The 20,012-nt window shown below is 42.8% G+C and overlaps 1 protein-coding gene across 1 annotated transcript in view; it reads left to right on the top strand.

Moving 5' to 3' along the window:
• RFTN2 (raftlin family member 2) overlaps nucleotides 1–17,747 on the top strand; it is a 66,590-nt gene extending 48,843 nt beyond the window's left edge. The window contains exons 8-9 of the mRNA XM_005601665.4: nucleotides 6,657–6,735; nucleotides 16,293–17,747. Of these exons, the coding sequence (XP_005601722.2) occupies nucleotides 6,657–6,735; nucleotides 16,293–16,565 (352 nt within the window). The 3' untranslated portion in view covers nucleotides 16,566–17,747. The remainder of the gene's footprint in view (nucleotides 1–6,656; nucleotides 6,736–16,292) is intronic.
• The last annotated feature ends 2,265 nt before the right edge of the window (nucleotides 17,748–20,012 follow it).

Below are 20,012 nucleotides of genomic sequence, written 5' to 3'. Positions count from 1 at the left end.
AAAATGGCAATAAGTACATACTTGTCAATAGCTACTGTAAGCATCAATGGGCTAAATGCTCCAATCCAAAGACATGGGGTGGCTGATTGGATTGAAAAACAAGACCCATATATATGCTGCATACAAGAGACACATTTCAGACCTAAAGATACAAACTGAAAGTGAAGGGATGGAAAAAGATACTCCATGCAAATGGCAATGAAAAGAAAGCTGGGGTAGCAATACTTATATCAGACAAAATAGACTTCAAAACAAAAACTGTAACAAGAAACAAAGAAAGGCACTACATGATGATAAAAGGAACAATCCAACCAGAGGATATAATGCTCATAAGTGTCTATGCACCCAACATAGGAGGACCTAAATATATAAATCAATAATTAACAGACATACAAGAAGAAAAAGACAGTAACACAATAATAGCAGGGAACTTCAACAGTCCACTTACATCAATGGATAGATCATCCAAACAGAAGATCATTAAGGAAACATTGACCTTAAATGACACATTAGACCAGATGCACTTAGCAGATATACACAGAACATTCCATCCAAAAACCACACAATACACATTCTTTTTGAATGCATGTGGAACATTCTCCAGGATAGATCACATACTAAGCCACAAAACAAGTCTCAATAAATTTAAGATGATTGAATTAATACCAAGCGTCTTTTCTGACCACAATGGTATGAAACTAGAAATCAACTACAGGAAGAAAACTAGAAAAGCCACAAATATGTGGAAATTAAACAAAATGCTACTGAACAACTATTGGGTCAAAGGAGAAATCAAAAAATAACTGGAGGGGCCAACCCCATGGTCAAATGGTTAAGTTTGCACGCTCCACTTCGGCAGCCCAGGGTTTTGCCAGTTCAGATCCTGGGTGAGGACACGGCACCGCTTGGCAAGCCATGCTGTGGTAGGCATCCCACATATAAAGTAGAGGAAGATGGGCACAGATGTTAACTCAGGGCCAGTCTTCCTCAGCAAAGAGAGAAGGATTGGTGGCAGATGTTAGCTCAGGGCTAATCTTCTTCAAAAAAAAAAAAGAAGAAAAAGAAATCCTCCCCTTTACTGAAGCAACTGAGGGAGTGAAAGAGTGAATTATTTTTAAATTTGGGTATAACAGGGGACATTTTAATATTTCAAAATAACATAAAATTCTCTAAGCTGTCATTATTCTCAGCTGGTGTGCCTGAAGAATAAGTTTTGTTAGAAGGAGAAGGAACAGTTAAAGCTTAAAAGATTCACACTAAATGTCAATGAATTTTTTTTTTTTGTAAAAAGACCTGCAAGCCATTGCTCACTTGTTATGATTTTTTTTTTAAGCCTGTTCTCTGGCATCAATATATTATCACAGAAACCAAATGACCACTCATTCATAAAGTCTGTGATTCTTCGAATATTTAAAATGGGGGCTTTCTGCTAATTAACATGGAAGATGCAGAGATATGGAGACCAGCTCCGCAGGGAGCTTGACCTGGTAGGAGGGGAATGTGTGTACCAGCGACCATATGTCCTGCTAAAGGGATTAAGATCCATGGAGCCCCAAAAAGGGGGTGTTGCTCTTCAGTTGAGGGCTCATTGGAGGCTTTCTGAAGAAGGTCACACTTGAAGTGAATCTCAAAAGATGGGCAGGCTGGGAAGTGGCAGAGGTGGTGATGTGGGCATTCCAGGTGGGACAATGCTACCAGCAGGAATTTAGAGACCAGCCATGGGTAGAGGGAACGATTCCCACAGGACAGTCAAACATGACCTTGATTTTTACATTTTAAAGGGTGTAGGGAGACTCTCTCCTACCTGCCTGTAACTTCTAAGGACTCCAGCTCTGTTTCAAAGATGCTTGAAACCATCAGCAAATACTGGACCAACCAGGAGTTCACGTTGTCCTCATTACTTCCTACAAAAATAATTTAAAAATTTAGGGGCCAGCCCCGTGGCCAAGTGGTTAAGTTCTCGAGCTCCACTGTGGCAGCCCAGGGTTTCGCCATTTCAGATCCTGGGTGCAGACGTAGCATCACTCATCAGGCCACATTGAGGCGGCATCCCACATGCCACAACTAAAAGGACCCATAACTAAGATATACAACTATGTATGGAGGGGGTGAGGTTTGGGGAGATAAAGTAGGGACAAAAAATTTAAAAATTTAAATGTCACTAAAGATATTATAACACTCTGATAAAACTGCTTTTTAGTTTTGTTTTTGTTGCTCTGTTTTTATAAGTAGTGTTATTCACTCGTGCAAAACTGAATTCATGGGGGAATTTTTTAAGGCAGAGCTTTCAATGATTCATCTTTTGTATGGCGCTTAAATGCCCCAGGTCATGAACCTGCTCCGTCTCTCCTTTCTTTTGCCATACTAACACCAGGAGCTGTACGGTCTATTTAAGTAGTCTGATTGGCCCTGGAAAAATGAACACTTGTTTTTATTTTCTTCATTATTCTCCACTACAACTCCGTGAACCTGAAATGCTAAATTTGGGAGATGCTACATACAAACCTGGACTTTTGCAAAGTAGTCTATCCTTATCCATCCGTTATCAACATTTCCAGGGAGACAGGGATTAAGCTGGGCCAGCCCTCTCTGTCGTTGGGGCTGCAGTGTTCATTCTGCACCTGCTCTGGAAACAGTGTGGTATGCAGGAAAGGGGGGAAGTAGGAGTGACCCAAGACTAAACTCTTAAAAACTCTGGGTCTCAATTTCCTTATCCATAAAACGGAGAAAATGATACCTTCTCTGCCCACCTTAAAGGACAAGCGTAAGACACACACGTGCGCTTACCTGTCCCTCCCACTGCCTGTGCCCTCCTACAGACCATGGCCCCAGGCCTTGTCTGCTGCGCCCCGAAAGGAAGGCCTAGTGGTCATTTTCACAGCTTCCTGGCGGACTGCTCCCTGGACCACCTCGTACGGCAGCTCAGATTCTTGAACAACACAGGTTGTGCCAGAACTTTTTCAGAGCCCATGTGTAAATCAAGCATTTTTCAGAAGCTGTGTTCATTTTCTGTTATGTCTGAGCATGACTGCCCATTAATAACAGGCTGAAAGAGATTCCGAGGCTCTACATCCCTCTCAGGGAGATACTAAGTTACTCAGTCAGCTAACAGCACTTCTCAGATGGAGTTTCTGTGGGGAATGGGAGACGTAGGCCCTGTGACCCGAACGCATCGGGGCTTCTGAAGCACTCAGGTCCCAAAGGACTCACTGCTCGCAGCCTTGCAGAAGCTGTGCTATGGGGCAAGCATCCCACCCCAGCTCGGGAGCCGCAGGGACGGTGAGGGCCTCGCCTGCCCTGCTGATGGCGGTCCCTGGATGGCTTCAGATCTCTTTCCTTTAGTTCTCCCACGATTGGGTTCTCTGCTTCTCACCAGTGTTCTGAAAAGAGCAGGACCTGTTTTAAATCAGAATGGCCCTTAGCAAACCAGGGACATGGAGATCTCAGACATATTTCACATTGAGGAGTTGTCCATAAGGACCTCCCAAGAGATGGGAAGATGCTGACCTTCCAGAGTCTCATTGGGTCATCTGGAGACTGTCCTAAGCTTTGGATGCAGCGTCTCCTCATTTGCTGTTTTCTGCCATCAGGAAAGGTTGAGAAGGCTGCTCTAGGCCGAACATTGCAGCCCAGCGCGTTCAGACTTGCTCCATCCTGTTATTGATTGGAAAGAACTCACCCCAGGGCTCCCACAGTCCCCACCCTGACATTCTCCTGCTTCCTCTTCAAGAAGAACGATTCCATCCTGATGCTTCCTTCTTGTCTTTGGATAGTTCTAGGCCTGGTTTCCTCATGCGATTCTCTACCTGGATCACACACCTTGAATATTACCCAGAAACCTCTTCTCTATTCTCGTGCACCCCTTCCCTTGCCTTTCTCTCTGGAAGATGTGCTTGACTCTGAGACGTTTCCCTCATTGCATTACACGAATGGAGAAGTGGAGGGAGCTCGTGTTCATTGTGCTCCTTCCAGCGGCCGCACAGTGAGGTTCTGCATGCACGTCGACTCATTCATCCTGCACAACATCCCTGTAGAACACTGTAAAGTCAGAGGATTTAAAAACTCTGTTACAGTCGACAGCTTTTACGTGGCATCATCAGCTACTATGGTAGAGTTGGGATTTGAACCCATGAACTCCTGGTGCCAAAACCACGGCCTTTTCCAGTAGAGTCCATGCCTCCCAAACCAGACCAGCCCTTTCTGCACACTGCCAGTCCCTTCCCTGTACACCCGCGTCATAACTGATGTCTCCTGATGGTTCAGGTTGTTCCCAAAAGTTACTATATATTTCATACTGATGCGGGGTCGGTGAGCCAAGGAGTCGAAAGAAAGATTTCTTAGACTCTTAAGATCTGGCAGTAGTGCTCTTTTATTTAGAGAATAGTGTAGCATGGGGACAAGGAGCCATGGGCAGTCAGAGCTTCTGCTGCCGCCGCTTCTGCTGCCCCCGCTGGCACGAGGACAGGGCCCATGGGCAGGCAGAGCAGCTGCTGCTGCTCCCGCTGGTATGGGGACAGGACCAATGGGCAGGCAGAGCTGGTGTGTGGGGACAAGACCCACAGGCAGTCAGAGCTCCTGCTGCTGCCCCAAGTTGAGGGTTAGAGCTAAATTTAAGGCATAGGTATATGATTCATCTCTTTACAAGACAAAGGAAAGAACAAAAAAAAGTTAACATGGTATCAGTGCAGGTGGGGTCTGGTCGTTGGGTGATCCCATGACTTTTAGACAAGAATCAAATTGGATTAAGTAAAGGTTAGAAAGGTTAGACGCCACCACCCTAAACCAGTTACATGAGATTGCCAGACAGCAACCAACTTAAGTTCTTGCCTTCCCCATTAAGAGTTTCTAGGGACAAGGTCATCTCTCTTCTTCTTCCTGGTACAGAGAGGGAGGCACCTTTTACAGATAGAGATTTACCTTACAAATGTAAATGTGTCCCAACAAGGGCAAGTTCCATTCCCCAGAGCCTCCTTCCCTGTCCCAGTTTATCGAAAGCAATCAGCCCAAAACAATCCTGATGCCAAAGAGACATATCCTGGAGTGGCCAATTTCAGGTCCTGACAAGGTCATCCCCCCTTCCTTCACAAACGCAAATGTCTCAAAAGGGCAAGCAAAATTCCAGTCCTGGGAGCCTGCTTCTCATCTGCAGTTTTAAAAGTAACCAGCCTAAAAATCCTCATCATAAACCATTTTAAAATTAAGCAGCCTAAAAATCCTCATCAATACCAAGTCTTTTCTTCTTCTTCTTCTTTTTTTTTTTTTTTTGAGGAATATTAGCCCTGAGCTAATGTCTGCTGCCAATCCTCCTCTTTTTGCTGAGGAAGACTGGCCCTGAGCTAACATCCATGCCCATCTTCCTCTACTTTATATGTGGGACGCCTACCACAGCATGGCTTGCCAAGCGATGGCATCGCTGCACCCAGGATCCGAACCGGCAAACCCTGGCCACCAAAGTGGAACGTGCGAACTTAACCGCTGCACCACGGGGCAGGCCCCCCAAGTCTTTTCTTCTAATCAAAAATAAGGTCAAATTAAAATGAGATTAGACTAGAATCAGTCTTTTAAAAATAAAAGTTAAAGAAAGGCAGTCTTTCATTACCACTTTGGGGGGAGAAGAGTTGCTGTTTCTCCAAATTCAACAGTGTCAGTAAATTGAGATTTTCAAATGGTGTGGGGTTGACATATACTCTAGGGCCCGAGTTTCAATGTTGCATTTGTTTTCCAGTAAAAGAGCTCAGCATAAAATGCAGCGAAGAGTGAGGTTTTGTTTAGGTTTTTTGCATAATAAAAGTCGTAACTGAGCAACATTAGCTCCAGACTCTCCTCCCCATGAATCCCTGGAGACTCTGGGAAAAGCATTTCAGAGACATCCAAACCCCAAGTAGTCGTTGGCAAGGGGTAATTTGCCACGATGATAGTTAAATAAGGAGAATACTGAGTAGCTGCCTACAAAGAAGCATCTGAAAATGAAACTAGCGGTGGCTCAAGTCCCTCCATTGAAAATGTATATACATTTCTCCACGCCGCAGCCCACATTGGTCTCTTCCTTTTATAAGGCAAATTTGTCAGTGCATACCAAGAAGCTTAAATCATACCCTTTGGACCCAATAATCTCACTCCTGAGAATTTATCTCAAGGAATAAATTATAAGGAAAACTATACATATTTCTATAGCAGTGTTTTTTATAATAAGCAGAAAACTGGAAACAACCTAATTTTCCAGTAACAAGGAAATGCTTCGTGCATTTTGCTATCTTAATTCTTTGAGATACTATGCTGCTGTTAAGAACACAGTCACAGCGGGCGAATAAGGAAAAGGGTGTCCAGTGAAAAGCACAGAAATGCAAATAAGCAGCGTTGCAGACGTGCAGAAATACCCATGTTGATGAAGACTAGGAGGGAGACAGATGAAACAGCTATGTTAGCACTGTGAGATTACAAGTTTTACACACTAAAATTTTCTTTTGTAGTGACCATATTCAGTTTTTAGGAATTTTCTTATTTTTCCTGCTGCAACTTATATCGAGTCATATTTCATAGTTATTTTTGGATCAGAACATTATTCTACAAAGGGTACGCGTGGAATATTCTAGCTAAGTGTGCAATATGGAGAAGAACTAATTCACAAACACTGACGCTGTTGTTTTAATTTGCAGTGAGGGGAATTTGGCTACAAAGCAGGTCGTGTTCCTGCAGAGACCAGCTATGTGGAATTCAGCGGCCCTGACCCCAGAAGTGAGTAAATCCGTGCCTCACGAACTGCATGTTATATTGAAGCGTTTAAACTCTCGTTGTGATTGTAATGGTGAGCACAGATGAGGAAGTGTGCACTCGATGTGGGAACAATCTTCTAACCGACATACAAGGAGGTGTGCCAGCAAGTGGATAACATGAGACAGTTCTGAAGGGAAGCCCGTTCTTTTGAGCTGAAGGCAATTAAGAAACAGCAGACACAGGAGGAACTGTCTACCCTGTCCCTTTCCAACACAAAGCAGGGCATAAATTTCCCTTTTTAAAGTTGACGTGAATTTCCCTTGTAAAGTGGTCTCCCTTTCCTGTACCAGGAGGAGAAGACTTTTAATCACCAGAGATGACTCTTATCCCTGGAGATGGCACTGACTTGAGTCCACATGAACAAACCTTACTAAAATAACTCTTATTTTCCATTAGTTTTACCATATACTTATCTTCCCACAATTTACTGCCATAGAAGCTCAAACCCCTTTCCCTTTGTCTAGTCACTTCTCCACAATTTATCGCCCTTTGTTAAAATGATATATAAGCTCTCAAGTCTAACTGCCTTCTCTGTGAAGGCCCTATGTGCCTTCAAAATAAACCTTTTCTCCTGTCTTTTGGCAGTTTGATTTGCAGGGCTCAGGTACTAAACATAAGAGGACAGAGGAGAACTTTGTTCCTCCCCTACACTTCTAAGCCTTGTAAGTGAACTTGCCTAATATTGCAACAGATCTGTGCAATTTTCTCTATCTTGACCTCCAACGGCACTTTTATATTGTTCCTCAAGTTCATATTTTTTCAGCCCTTTGCTGAAGGGCTGTGCTGAACCTCAAGTCACCTTATTCTTACTGGATGCACAGCTAGAATAGTATCTTTGAATGGAGCAATCTGGGCGTTAATAAAGCACAACTTTCAAAATAGGAAATTTGCAAATGGACTGGAAAATTATTTAAAGTGATTCTTTTTCTGTATTTCAACAAAATGTTGTTTTAGAAAACTTTAAGTTTTTCTAAACTAGCAAAGCTAGACTGAGAGTATATGCAATACCACCATGCTAAGTCATCTCACATTAATTTTGGAAAGAGTGTAGCTGCCTCACTAGGTAAATAGGTAGAGAGTAGGCGGGGAGATAGGAAGGTGCCTCCTCCTGCGGGAGAGCAGAGATCAAGTGCACAGATACTGGAAAGACTCTGATTCGAGTTAGAGCCCACGGGGCTGCAGCGCCCCCAGCCCCCGGGAGCAGTTCATTAAGAAATATTCTGTCAAGAAGGAGCAAGGGTGGGTACATGCAGAGAATGGCCAGAAAAGGTTTTCATTCTACTTTCTCCTTCCCCAAAGTAGCTTCTCACCATGCTACAGCCTCTCCTTTCTTTCTTTCAACATTCTGCAAATGGCCATCATTTCTGAGGAAAGGTCAGCAGAAGCCACAGCCTCATGGCATTTTTGATTAACTGGGGGCCATGGAGTTGGTGTTTGCTAAGATATCAGACCCAAATTCAGCTGCTTCACGGTCTCCTTTACTCAGGATTAGATATCGGTTCCCTGATTCCCTGAGAATATTTACACCCTTTTTGTGCAACTTTAAATACCATCCAGTAGTCTCATGGTAGTTTTCCTTTGGGTAATCTTTATATTTACAGCCATTGTGAATAAAATTGCTGGCTCATTATATAATAGTAAGGAAGTATATAAATGTCAACTGTGTCAATGAGAAGTCCAGGAATAATGTACTTTACAGCTTAGAATTCTGCTTCTAAACGGATTTACTATTTCTTCCTTTGACTAACATTTAGTTTTCCTAGCAGGAAATCGCAGGACATTGAGATTATTTCAGGGCAGACCATGTGGGTGGTTCAGTCTGGAGCTGAAGTGTCTAACAGCTATAACTGAAAACCAGTTTTTCAATTCTTTAAGTTTTCTCTGGTGAAAACAATTGTCATTTTATATCAAAAAAGTAGTAGTAGTATTGGGAAAGGAGACTATTATTATGACGATAGTGTTAATTGGGCTATCTCACATGTATTTTGTGAAAGTTACATTTATAATATGCGTTGAAAGTGTATGTAGTTGTAGGTCCATATAGCACGGTTCTTTGCTTGTACCTTGAAATCAGTCGTTGTTTGGGAGGAGTTGATGGGAGAATTGCTTCATTTATAAACGTTTTTAAAGAATTTTTTCAAAGGTGTTTAGTTCTAAAATAAGTTGGTGGAAATCTGAGACGTTACACGCGTTGCCCTGGGGTTGTCCATGAGTTTCCATTACAGCCCACATTTCATGAGCTGGTAGAAACCTATCCAGAGTTTAACCCTTGAAAAGAAGTTTCTCTCTTTCTTCTACTGAGACTAATGTCAAGATACGTGAGACTTTCCATATCCAATTGCACTCAACATAGAGCAGGATTTTTATTTTGAACGAAGCCATTTCCTGCCCCTGTTGTGGTGGAGGGAATTGAGAATTGCATAATGAAGAAAGCATATTGTTGGAATTTTTCTTCTGAGGTTATCAAGACCTTTACTTTCGCAATTTTGTTTTATATTTCACAGATATGTTTTATGCAATATTCTAGATGGCTTCAGAATTTTTTTAAACGTGGAAAATATCAAGTCAGAGTACTTATACTCTCATTTACTCCCCGAATTTTCTTTAAGCTATTAAAAGATAGTTTGTTTTAGTAAATCTAGAAAACTTTTAGAAAAAAAAACAGGAGAAAATCTTCATGAACTGGGGCTAGGCAAAGAGTTTTTAGACATGACACCAAAAGCGTACTCCATAAAAAAATTAATAAACTGTACTTCATCAAAATTAAAAACTTTTGATCTGCGAGTAACACTAAGAAAATGAAAAGACTAGCCACAGACTGGGAGAAAAAACACTTGCAAATCACATATATGACAAAGGACGTATATCCAGAATGTATCAAGAATTCTCAAAACTCAACAATAAGAAAACAGACAACCCTGTTAAAAGGTGTGGACACCTCACCAATGAGGATGTGTCAATGAGAAATGAGCCCTAAAAAGCTGCTTTCATCGTTAGCCATTAGGGAAATGCGAATGAGAACCACAATGAGATCCCACCATACACCTATTAGAACAACTAAAGTAAGAAATATTGACAAGACCAAGAACTGGCAAGGATGAGGAGCAACCAGAACTCTCAACAAGGCCGGGGGCCAATGCAAAATGGGACAGCCACTCTGCAATATACTTTAGCTGCTTCTTAGGAGGTTGAACATATGCATACCATATGACTCAGCAATCCCAGCCTTGGATATTTACCCTAGAGAACGAAAAACTTGTGTTCACACAAAAACCTAGATGTAAAGGTTTGTCGCAGTTCTAGTCACAATCTCCAAACCTGGAAACAATCCAGATGACTTCAGCAGGTGACTAGATGAACAGCTGTGGTACGTCCATACAGTAAAATACTACTCAGAAATAAAAAGGAGTGAACTACTGATACACACAGTAAGCTTGCGTTAATCTCAGAAGCATGCTGGTTAAAAGAAGCCGGTCTCCAAGGGTTACAGACTGTGCTATCCCATTTTATGACATTCTCAAAAGACAAAACCAGAGTGTGGAGAACACATCAGTGGTCGTCAGGGATCAGGGGTTCGGGGGGATAATGGAACTGTTCTGTGTCCTCATTATGGTTACCCAGATCTATACCTCTGTGTTAGAATTCATAGAACTGTACACTTTGACTGTATGATAATTTAAGAGTTAGATTTAGAAGATGGTTTGCGTTATAAATTACAGAGACTGCATGGTTTATGTCTTTGTCCTTCAGTAGGGCTGTGCTTGGGGAAGGGAGTTCTTACCACGTGCAATGAGTTGTTGCCCTTCGCTTCCTCTACTTGAGGCTGTATGGTGTAATAAAGGGGGTTCTTCTTATCTTGCTCTTCCTTTTTTCTATTTTCGTTTTTCTTTATTTTTTGTGGGGGGAGGGCCCTCCCAATGGATTCAAGGAATTGACAGCGATGCTGAGCAGAGTGAGGGACTCTGACCAGGACTTCACCTCCATCTAGTGAATCTTCTCGATTGTTCTTCCAAGATCTCCTTTCGTAACTTTTTTCTTTCTTTTGAAGACTCAAAGAAAACTCATTGAATTTTTTATTGACTAAAAGTCTCTATTTCAGTTAAATTCTTCAACCCGTTTCCCTTTGATAATTATTTAAAAGAAACAAAAGGTCATTAAAAGTATTTCGTTTTCGCCAACTCAGATTAGGGTTTCCATCCAGGGGTATTCTTGGGAGTAGACAACCAACCATGAAAGGTGCTCCAGGGGTGTGTGCATGTGTGTGCATGTGTGCTAGTGCGCTAACAGCATCTGCCACGCTCTCAAGACTCCGTGGCCCCATCTGTAAAATAAGGACAACATTAGCACCTGCCACAGGGCTGTGAGGAGGATTCAGGCAGAAAACACATGGCAGGCTCGGCACGGTGCCTGCTCAGATGGAATGTTGCTATTATTTTCGTAAGAATGTTTTTCTTTCAATAGTAGATGATTAAACACTACTAACTCTATGGAGAAACTGAAGAAAAATCCAGAACTTCCTCCTGACCCTCCGTTTTCTCCAGCTAAAAATTACCTTCAGCCAGTATGTAGGAATGTAGTGTATTGATGTTTTTTGATGTTCAAAAAAATGCACATACACGTACATATATAAAGCTAATATGGCAAAATATTAACAAGTATTGAATTAGGTAGTAGGTATATGGGTGTTCATTGTACTATCCTTTAAAGTTTTTCATAATTGGAAAGTTGGGGAAAATTAAACTAAAAAGCATTAGTGCCCAACAAGTTTTTCTGTTAGTTATTACTTGGTAACTAATTAGTTACTAAGATGCTATACCAAAAAGACTCACATAGAATGATTTAAATACAACAGAAGGGTTTCTCTCATCACAGGCTAAAGATGGGCAGGTAGTCTTGGTGGGCAAGGCTCTGCTTCATGACTGCTCTGCTCTGCCACCCTCAACACTTGGCTTCTGCCTCTGGACCCAGGGCTGCTGCCACACTTGTCACCACTGTCCAGCCAGCACAAGTAGGAAAGAGGAATTCCAGACATGCCTCTGAGGCACTGACCCCCAAGTCACACACATGCTTCTTCTCACATCCCATTGGCTGCAACTTTTTTATGTCACCACAGCATCTGCAAGGGAGGCTGGGAAATGTAATCTGGGCAACCATGTGCTGGTACCTCAGTGAAAGAGCACATGCCCAGCTAAAAATTTTGAGGCATTGGTTGTGGGGGAGTTCCATTATTAACAGAAAGACGGAGAGAATAGACCCTGGGAGACAGGTGTTCAATTTTAATGGTTCCAATTTTATATTTTTTGTCATCTTTAGAGCAGTTTTGCATTCAAATAATTTTCTTGTCTTTAAAATATGTCTCAAAATGAATGCTCTCAAGAAGTAAAGACTTCTTAGATCATTTCTCTAACACAAACCAAAAAGTGGAGGAGCAGCAGCCAAAGAAAAGTTCTGAATTAGATCTTTTCCAAGGTAACTATAATAAAATGATATGAATACTAAGAAATATTTAATGTATATGCTGACTTCTTCCTTAGAGTAAGGCAATTGTTTATCAAACTTTATTCTTAGTTTTTCGGTCATTTGAAGTTCATTTGAAATTCTTTGAAAATCATAAGGTCATATTTCATTCATTAGCTGTTAACGTCCCAGACCAAAGTCCATGTGAAATCAAATCAGGCGCCAGTGTAAACACAGGATGTCAGGTATCTCAAAGAGCTGTAAAAATAAAGATGAAAGCATTTTGCTTTTATCATTAACAAAGTTCTTTGTGTAGGGAATTCTTTCCACTCAAGGCAAATGGGCTTTTTCCTGGTGGGGGCAGAAGCGGAAGAGTGGCCACTGCTGCCTTGGGGCGGGCGCTCTGTCCTGCCTCACGGCTAGCGAGCAGCTCTCTTCTGGGCCACCCACGCTGGCTTCCATATTGCCCATTGGTGTCTGTTGGGGTGTAAGGGAGAGACTAGCCTGTGTACATAAGGAATTATTGGCTCCGAGGTGGGAAGGATACTGGCACAGCTCATACCACCAAAAAAAGAGCTACAAGAACCGAGGCCTCGGGTTCTGACCCCAGAGATTCACCATTACCAGGATGTTCTCTCTCATCAGTTTCTTTCAGCGTCTGTGTGTGCATGAGCAGGGGGCTTCCTATGAGGTGAATGTGGCCACCTCAGCAAAAAGAAAGACCTTCTTTATCCTGGAGTCCGTACAGCAACCCCAGGGAAGGACTCTGGTTGGGTCCCTTTGGGCCACGTGCCCACACTGCAGCAGAGAACGGGGTGGATGGAAAGCTGGCCGGGAAGGTGGTGGTCCACAGCACTCTTCTGCCTCCCAGGCTGGAGTGACTTTGACAGCCTCAAGCTGGATGGATGACACAGGAACACGTTCTGTGAGCAAGCAGCGGCGGCACCTCTCTGCATGTTCCAAAACCTCTGACCCTTCCAAGTGGCACTGGAGCTCCACGGAAGCTCGCGGTGTCTTCCTAACCCCCCCAGCACGAGACACAGGAAGAGAAATCCTGAATGTCCATTCCATGTGTGTACTGCTTTAGAAACCATATTTTTTAGCTACTCTGCCCCTCTGGCCATTATAACACTGTCCAAGACAACACAGCATCTTAGGATTGCTGGGATAATCCTGTTTTGTTCTGTTTTTAAGACACTGACAGTGAAGAATGAAGATAAGGTGGTAGGACACCCTCAATTCAACCAACTTGTCCCTGAGTCTCATGTATTTGAAGTGGGTCACCCATTTTTAGTAAATGAGAATGATTCTCAAAAGTTAATAGATTTTGTCAAGGGTGGCGTTAAATCTGTATCCCAATCTTGGAATAATTTCCCCCAATTTTATAGTGAAAATATTAGAAGAAAGTGAGCATATGAATAAGCCTGGCAATGTAGCATGGAAATCTCTTTTTGTTGACATAAATATTCAAAATGTAGTGCTAAGTGGAAAAGTGAGCTGCGCACATCTATGTGTGTGTATGCAAACACATGTATGTTTAGAGAAGAAAACAGTAAAATATGCCAAATTTTAACAGTGGCATCTCTGCGAGTTGAGATAATGGGTGGGCTTTGTTTTTACCAGGTTTTCTACATTGAACATGTATTATGTTTGCAAGTGAAGGGAATTTTATTTGGGAAATACACAAATCTTCGACCACAAGTCTACTCGTACTTTTGCAGATAATGGGCGTGTTATACAGTGTGAAAAGAATAAAGCAAGACATTCCAGCTCCAGTTTGAGGCCGGCCACTCCCTGACCTTGGACAAATCCTGCCTCTTTCTGGGCCGGAGTCGACCTCTATAGAATGAGGGCAGCAGTCGCTAATCTCCAGGGACTGCCTGGGCTTCAGACTCCTACTTTGGAAGTCATAAGAACATTGCAATTTGATTTGTTGGAAAAGCTACTATTTCATGTGGCGTGAAGTTGGGGAGGCAAAATCATTGCTGAAGATGTGTTTATTGAGAGTCACATGGTAAAAAAGAAAATAAAAGTGTTTCCTCTGAAATCTTTTTTTAGAGTTACCATGTTAGGTATTTTGTCATCTTCTGATATTCGAAATTTACACTTGGTGGCTGTTTACTTATTAATACTTATATAAAAGTGAATTACTATGAATATCTTATTCTGAATAATACCTGATGTTTATTAGGAAAATTCTCATTGAGTATGTGAGAGTTGGCTTGTATCGGCTGGTATACAATGAGGAATTTATTGCAAAATTTCCCTTTGGCCCTGGTGCTGGTGAGGAAGGGAAGATCCAGGCAGCCAAGTGCTGCCAGGCACCCCCGCCTGCCCGTTTTCATTCCGTTAACGCTGAGAGGTCACTCCGGAGTGAATGCATTCTTTATGCCTGTGGGAAAGGGAGCAGGAGCCAGGCTTGAGAAAGGAACCCAGCCTGGCAGTCCCGTCAGCCCTCCCTGCAACCAAAAGGCTATGTCCTCTTTGACCAGCCTCCCAGGGCCGGGGAGAACATACTATTCTCAAATCTTGGACCCGTCTAAGAGATCTGTCAGCGGCCACTGCTTGTATTAAATTCAATACATTTGGTAAATGAGAATAACAAGGAAAAGGATTTGAGATCTGATATTTGCATTTGATGAATGCACGGGGGCCAATGGAAGATGTCACCACCACCAAGCTATGTCTGATTTGGGACCATGTAGGTGGCTTTTTGTTGAGGGAGAACCCACTGTAGACTTGTTCATTCCCTTAAACTTGCCCAGGGACGCCAGTAACTCAGCCAAGACAAAGATGAGCTGCCAGCACTCTCCTTTCTGTGCAACGTGCTGAGGGCTGCATCCTCCTGTATGACAGTGTCGTCAACAGAGGTTACATTCCACAACAGCCTGCAAATCCAATTTCATAAAGCTGTTTGTTTACTTTGTGTATTTGCCATGAAGAACAGTAGAAAATACTTTTGTATTTTATATACTACAGTTCAACAAACCTATGGGTTGACACATGTTTGTAAGACTAGCCTGGGCATCTGATTTCTATGGTTTTTTTCTAAGAGTTTTATAATTTTAACTCTTACATTTAGGAAAATGTAATCCTAGTTCCAACTGACAGATAAATGAATTTTCAGCAAATGCACTCTTCATAAACTGGAAAATTACTGTGTTTTTCATTTATCTTTTAAATTTTTTATTTATCTTTATTTCTCCGTGTTCAGTTTTTTGTCCTGAGAGTCTGATATTCGACACATGTCATGCTGTCAGTGGTAAGGAAGCCCTTGTAGGCAAATCTCAAGAGTCTGAACGTCCACATGTTGAGCTGCTCCTGCTCTCTCCCTGAGCCTTCCTTTTACTGACTTAATTCTCTTATTTTGTCTTAAGTTTGCTTGGCAAAGGCCATGTCCTCTCCACTCTGACCAGCAGCCCTCAGTGAACAGCTCATAGCAGAACCCTCCACAGCTCCTCAGACAGTCTGCGGAACGGGCTGGTCAGGTTGCTCAGCTTTCCCGCCGAGTCAGGCGGAAGCAGTTTGTAGCAGAACCAGGAGAGGGGTCTGCGTGACCCAGGAAGCCACTCCAGGCCTACTTTCAATAGAAACTCGGCCTGAATTATCTGTGACTCTTCTGTGCAGCCTATTCCCGCGAGAAATGGGTGTGAGGCGGCCACCAAAGTACCTTTTCTGCTGTTTAGACCCCAAGTAAAAGCAAGAAGAAAAGTGGGAGCTTTAATGCATTTCTACCCTGCTTTGCTCCCTGAACCAGGCTCTCAATAGGTCTGTCTCTCAGAGGCGTCACTGAGGGCCCAGCCATGTGCACGCCACCCTGACGATGAGGACAGTGACGTGCCCGGAAGCTACAGAGTGCTGAGAAACAGAGAGGGGAGCTCCTGTCTCCCCGGGGGGAGGAGGGAGTGTGAAGGGTGGCTCTGACCGTCCTTGAAGATGAGCGGGAATTTGAAGAGAGGCAGGGAGAGGACGCTCCAGGCCAAGGACAGGACGTGCTGGAGCAGAGGGACAGGAGAACACCCATCTTTTTAACTCCCGGTTGCCAATCTCTTGTGTTTCAGAGGAAAGCCAGCCGGCCTTTAAAAGGTGATGACAGGAACAAAGTCACCAGCAGGAGTGTTGGATTGGACACGACCACGTCGCAACCGCCAGAGAGCAGAAACCCACCTGAGGAGGGCCTCCTCTCCGCTTCCAGAGAGTGCTGGACGGGGGAGCGGGGGCCGGCCCAGTACAGCAGCTTCTCCGGGGTCAGCAGCAGCGACAGCGTCCTGCGGGAACTGGACGAGGGACACTTTGACCAGGAAGACGGAGTAACTCAGGTCACTTGCATGTGAGCGATGACATAACGCAACGAAAGGCCCTGTAAATAATTATTAAAATAATTGCCGACGGACTTTATTGTTATTACTTTATCTGCATTTATGTAATACTTTGAATTCTTCCAGACTCAGGCTTTCCTCTAATCTCCGTGAACTTTGGCCCAACCTCCCAGACAAGGAAGAATAACCAACGTATTTGGAAATTTAGAATCATGTTTACACTTCTCCCAACTAAAACATCTGTTTAAACAGATGGCTCATTAGGTTATTAACCAATAATCTACTTCAGTTTCTCCTGAATAGACAAGGTACACTTTTCTTAGAATTCCTGAAGACTAAATATGTCAGGCAGCATTGTGCCTAGTTAGGAAACCCTCAGGAATTAGTCTTACTTAAGCTGAAAAGTAGTCTCTCTCTCTCTCTCACACACATGTCAAGGGCTAATTCATGAAACACGTATTTCCTGAATATAACAATTAATTCAAATTTTGTCTTTAACTATGGCATGTGTATACAAAGCAAGCCTCTATTTGTTAAAATATTCTTTGAAAAGAAATTCTTTCTGTCTGTCTTTGCTTTCATAGGGTCGCCGCGCCACCAACCCTGTACTGAGTCCCGAGCTTAAACTTCGCTGCCTCTAATAGCCCAGACACAGAGCAAGCGAAGCAGCATCTCTTAAAATTCCACACGAAGAGAACCCACAATGTCAACATTTAAAAACCTTAGGAGACAGAAAGAATTAATTTTCTTTCTTTTAAGTTGCAAATAGTATGAAAAGGGAAAACATGAACTTTAAATGGAAACTGAAATCTTTTATATCTGTCTAGATTTGAATTATGCTTTTATTTTGATTGCTAACTCAGGAGGAATGTGGAAACCCAGCGTGTTCAGTCCTGCAGGACTAGACAAGAGCTCGCAGCACACGCGCTGAGCACGGGGCCCGTCTGCTCCATCTCGGCTTTCCTCACTCTGCTAAGTGGGGTGCCTTTGCCTTGCCAGCCTTTAACAGGAAAGAGCAAAATTCTACAAAATAGAGGGTTTTCATTTATGTATGAAAGGCTTACTTTGAAATGTGGGAGCCTTCAGGTGAATTACATACAATGACTTTGCCATTGATGAGTTCAGCCTGTTACATATTTCTATTAGCATTGATATTGACATTGTAAGATCATTCACATAATAAAATGCCATTTGTTATTGGGCTATCATTTTATTGAACACAGATGCTCATAATCCATTTCATACGTATGACAGATATATGTTACACAGTATCAAATATATAGTGTAACAAGACTCATCCAATCTCCATGAATTGTTGATAAGATTAACATGGGGGGCCAGCCCAGTGGCGTAGTGGTTAAGTTCATGGGCTCCACTTCACAGGCCCGGCGTTCAGATCCTGGGTGCAGACCTACACACCTCTCATCATGCCATGCTGTGGCAGCATACCACATACAAAATAGAGGAAGATTGGCACAGATGTTAGCTCAGGGCCAATCTTCCTCACCAAAAAAAAAAAAGATTAACATGCAATTATCCACTTCTATCATGCAGAAGCATTGCCTTTATAAGTGTAGAGGAATTTAAGAATATTCTGCTCAGTATTCTTCTGTGGAAACAGCTATCAACAATATTTGCAGAAATGTTTTTTGTATTAATTTTTAGATGAACCTGAGTTGCATATTCAGGGGTTGGTGAATTTGTGGTAAAAACAAGCATTGCTTCTGGAGCCCACAAAATGCCATGAATTATGAAACACAGGGAATGTACTCTGAAAGATCAGATAGTTTTTCCCAATGCCAAGATCAACAACAGGTAGAGACACTGTCAGCACAGAGAGGAGATTTGAAGTATTAAAAACAGAGATGGAAATTTCTATTTGACTAAAGAAAAGCTCAGGAACATATCAATCACCTTTAATGTTTTTTAAATTTGCGTAAGCATACTTTCGTTTTACAGGTTGCTTTTAATCTGCATTATTTCTTCTTCTTAAAAAAAGCTTTTTAGGGGCCGGCCCTGTGGCTGAGTGGTTAAGTTCACTAAAAATATACAACTATGTACCAGGGGCCTTTGGGAGAAAAAGGAAAAATAAAATCTTTAAAAAAAAAAACAAAACTTCTTATTAGCATAAACTTAGCAGTCATATCCTCAAAACCTATTTCATAAGCACTTATTACAACAATTACGCTTAAGTTACATGGTAAATTTGTATTATAGTGAATAAATAATGACCAAGTGGTTCTAGAGCATTTTAAATATTTTATTTTTTATTTTTCATTTCTCCCCCCTAAGCCCCCGGGTTCACAGTTGTATATTTTTAGTTGTGGGTCCTTCTAGTTGTGGCATGTGGGATGCTGCCTCAGCATGGCTTGATGAGCGGGGCCATGTCCGTGCCCAGGATCCGAACCAACGAAACCCTGGGCCACGGAAGCAGAGCTCGAACTTAACCACTCGGCCACCGGGCCGGCCGCTAGAGCATTTTAAATATATATATAAGTAGTTCTGAGTCTATTCTTAAAAAAAAAAAATGTAACCAAACCCGGACTCCGTATGCTTAAGGAGTTAAATGTGACTAACCTTGTGATGCCCGGCCAGGTGTATATCTAGCTCTTTTCATAATGCTGTGTGATGCCTTAGGGACTCCGGCATGGGAATTTTTAACACCTATCAAGTTATGATGAAGAAGTCTCATGATCGTGCATGTGGGTGTGAAGTTCTGCCGTTCCCCTTGGATGGCACGTCCGTCTTAGGTTTCAGTAACCACTTGTTAGTTCCATCCCCCTTGGATGGAATGGGGCCCTGTTTTCTTTCACCAACGACACTGAACACCTAATCTCCGGAGGAATCACCACCAAGCCAGGAGCAGCTCTATCAGTGTCGATACCATTCTCTTCAGCAAAAGATCAACGGAAAGGTCCTTCTCCTCAAGAGACTCTCGGGCTCGCAGGCATCTCCAGGCGCCACAGAGCAGGAGGCAGAAGCAGGGTCCGTCCAAAGGACAGCTATCGCCAGATCATCTGTTTAGTCAGGAGCGGGTGTTTGCACATCTGAATGTAAATGTTCCAGATGCGTTTCCATTTCGTTCATCCTGGAGGAGCTGAGGAGCTCTCTCATTTTCCTAGCACTTCCTCACCCCTGGATTCCTCACGGCCATTCCCCCTGGGCTAGAAGGACTGTGGCTCCTTCAGCATAAGGCGCAAAAAGCTTTCCTTCTCCCCACAACTCAGGGCCCCAGGGTCCCCGTACTGTGGAAAGACTAAAGCTCTGTGAGAACTCAAAAGGGGAGGTGCTAACCGTGAGGGGAGTCTGTAACAAAGCATGTTAAATCAAAATCTACTGGTGGATAAAACTAGCGAAATGCCGACCATCAGAACTTACAGCACATCCTTCTAAGTCATATTTGCTGTGGCAACTTATCATACCTCGAGAGTGAACTTCTCTTGTGCGATAGCCCAAAGTTTA

The sequence above is a fragment of the Equus caballus genome, chromosome 18 (genome assembly GCF_041296265.1).
Source record: "Equus caballus isolate H_3958 breed thoroughbred chromosome 18, TB-T2T, whole genome shotgun sequence".
Classification (NCBI taxonomy): Eukaryota; Metazoa; Chordata; class Mammalia; order Perissodactyla; family Equidae; genus Equus; species Equus caballus.
Note: the sequence above shows the minus strand (reverse complement) of the source record. Positions and strands in the feature narration are given on the sequence as shown.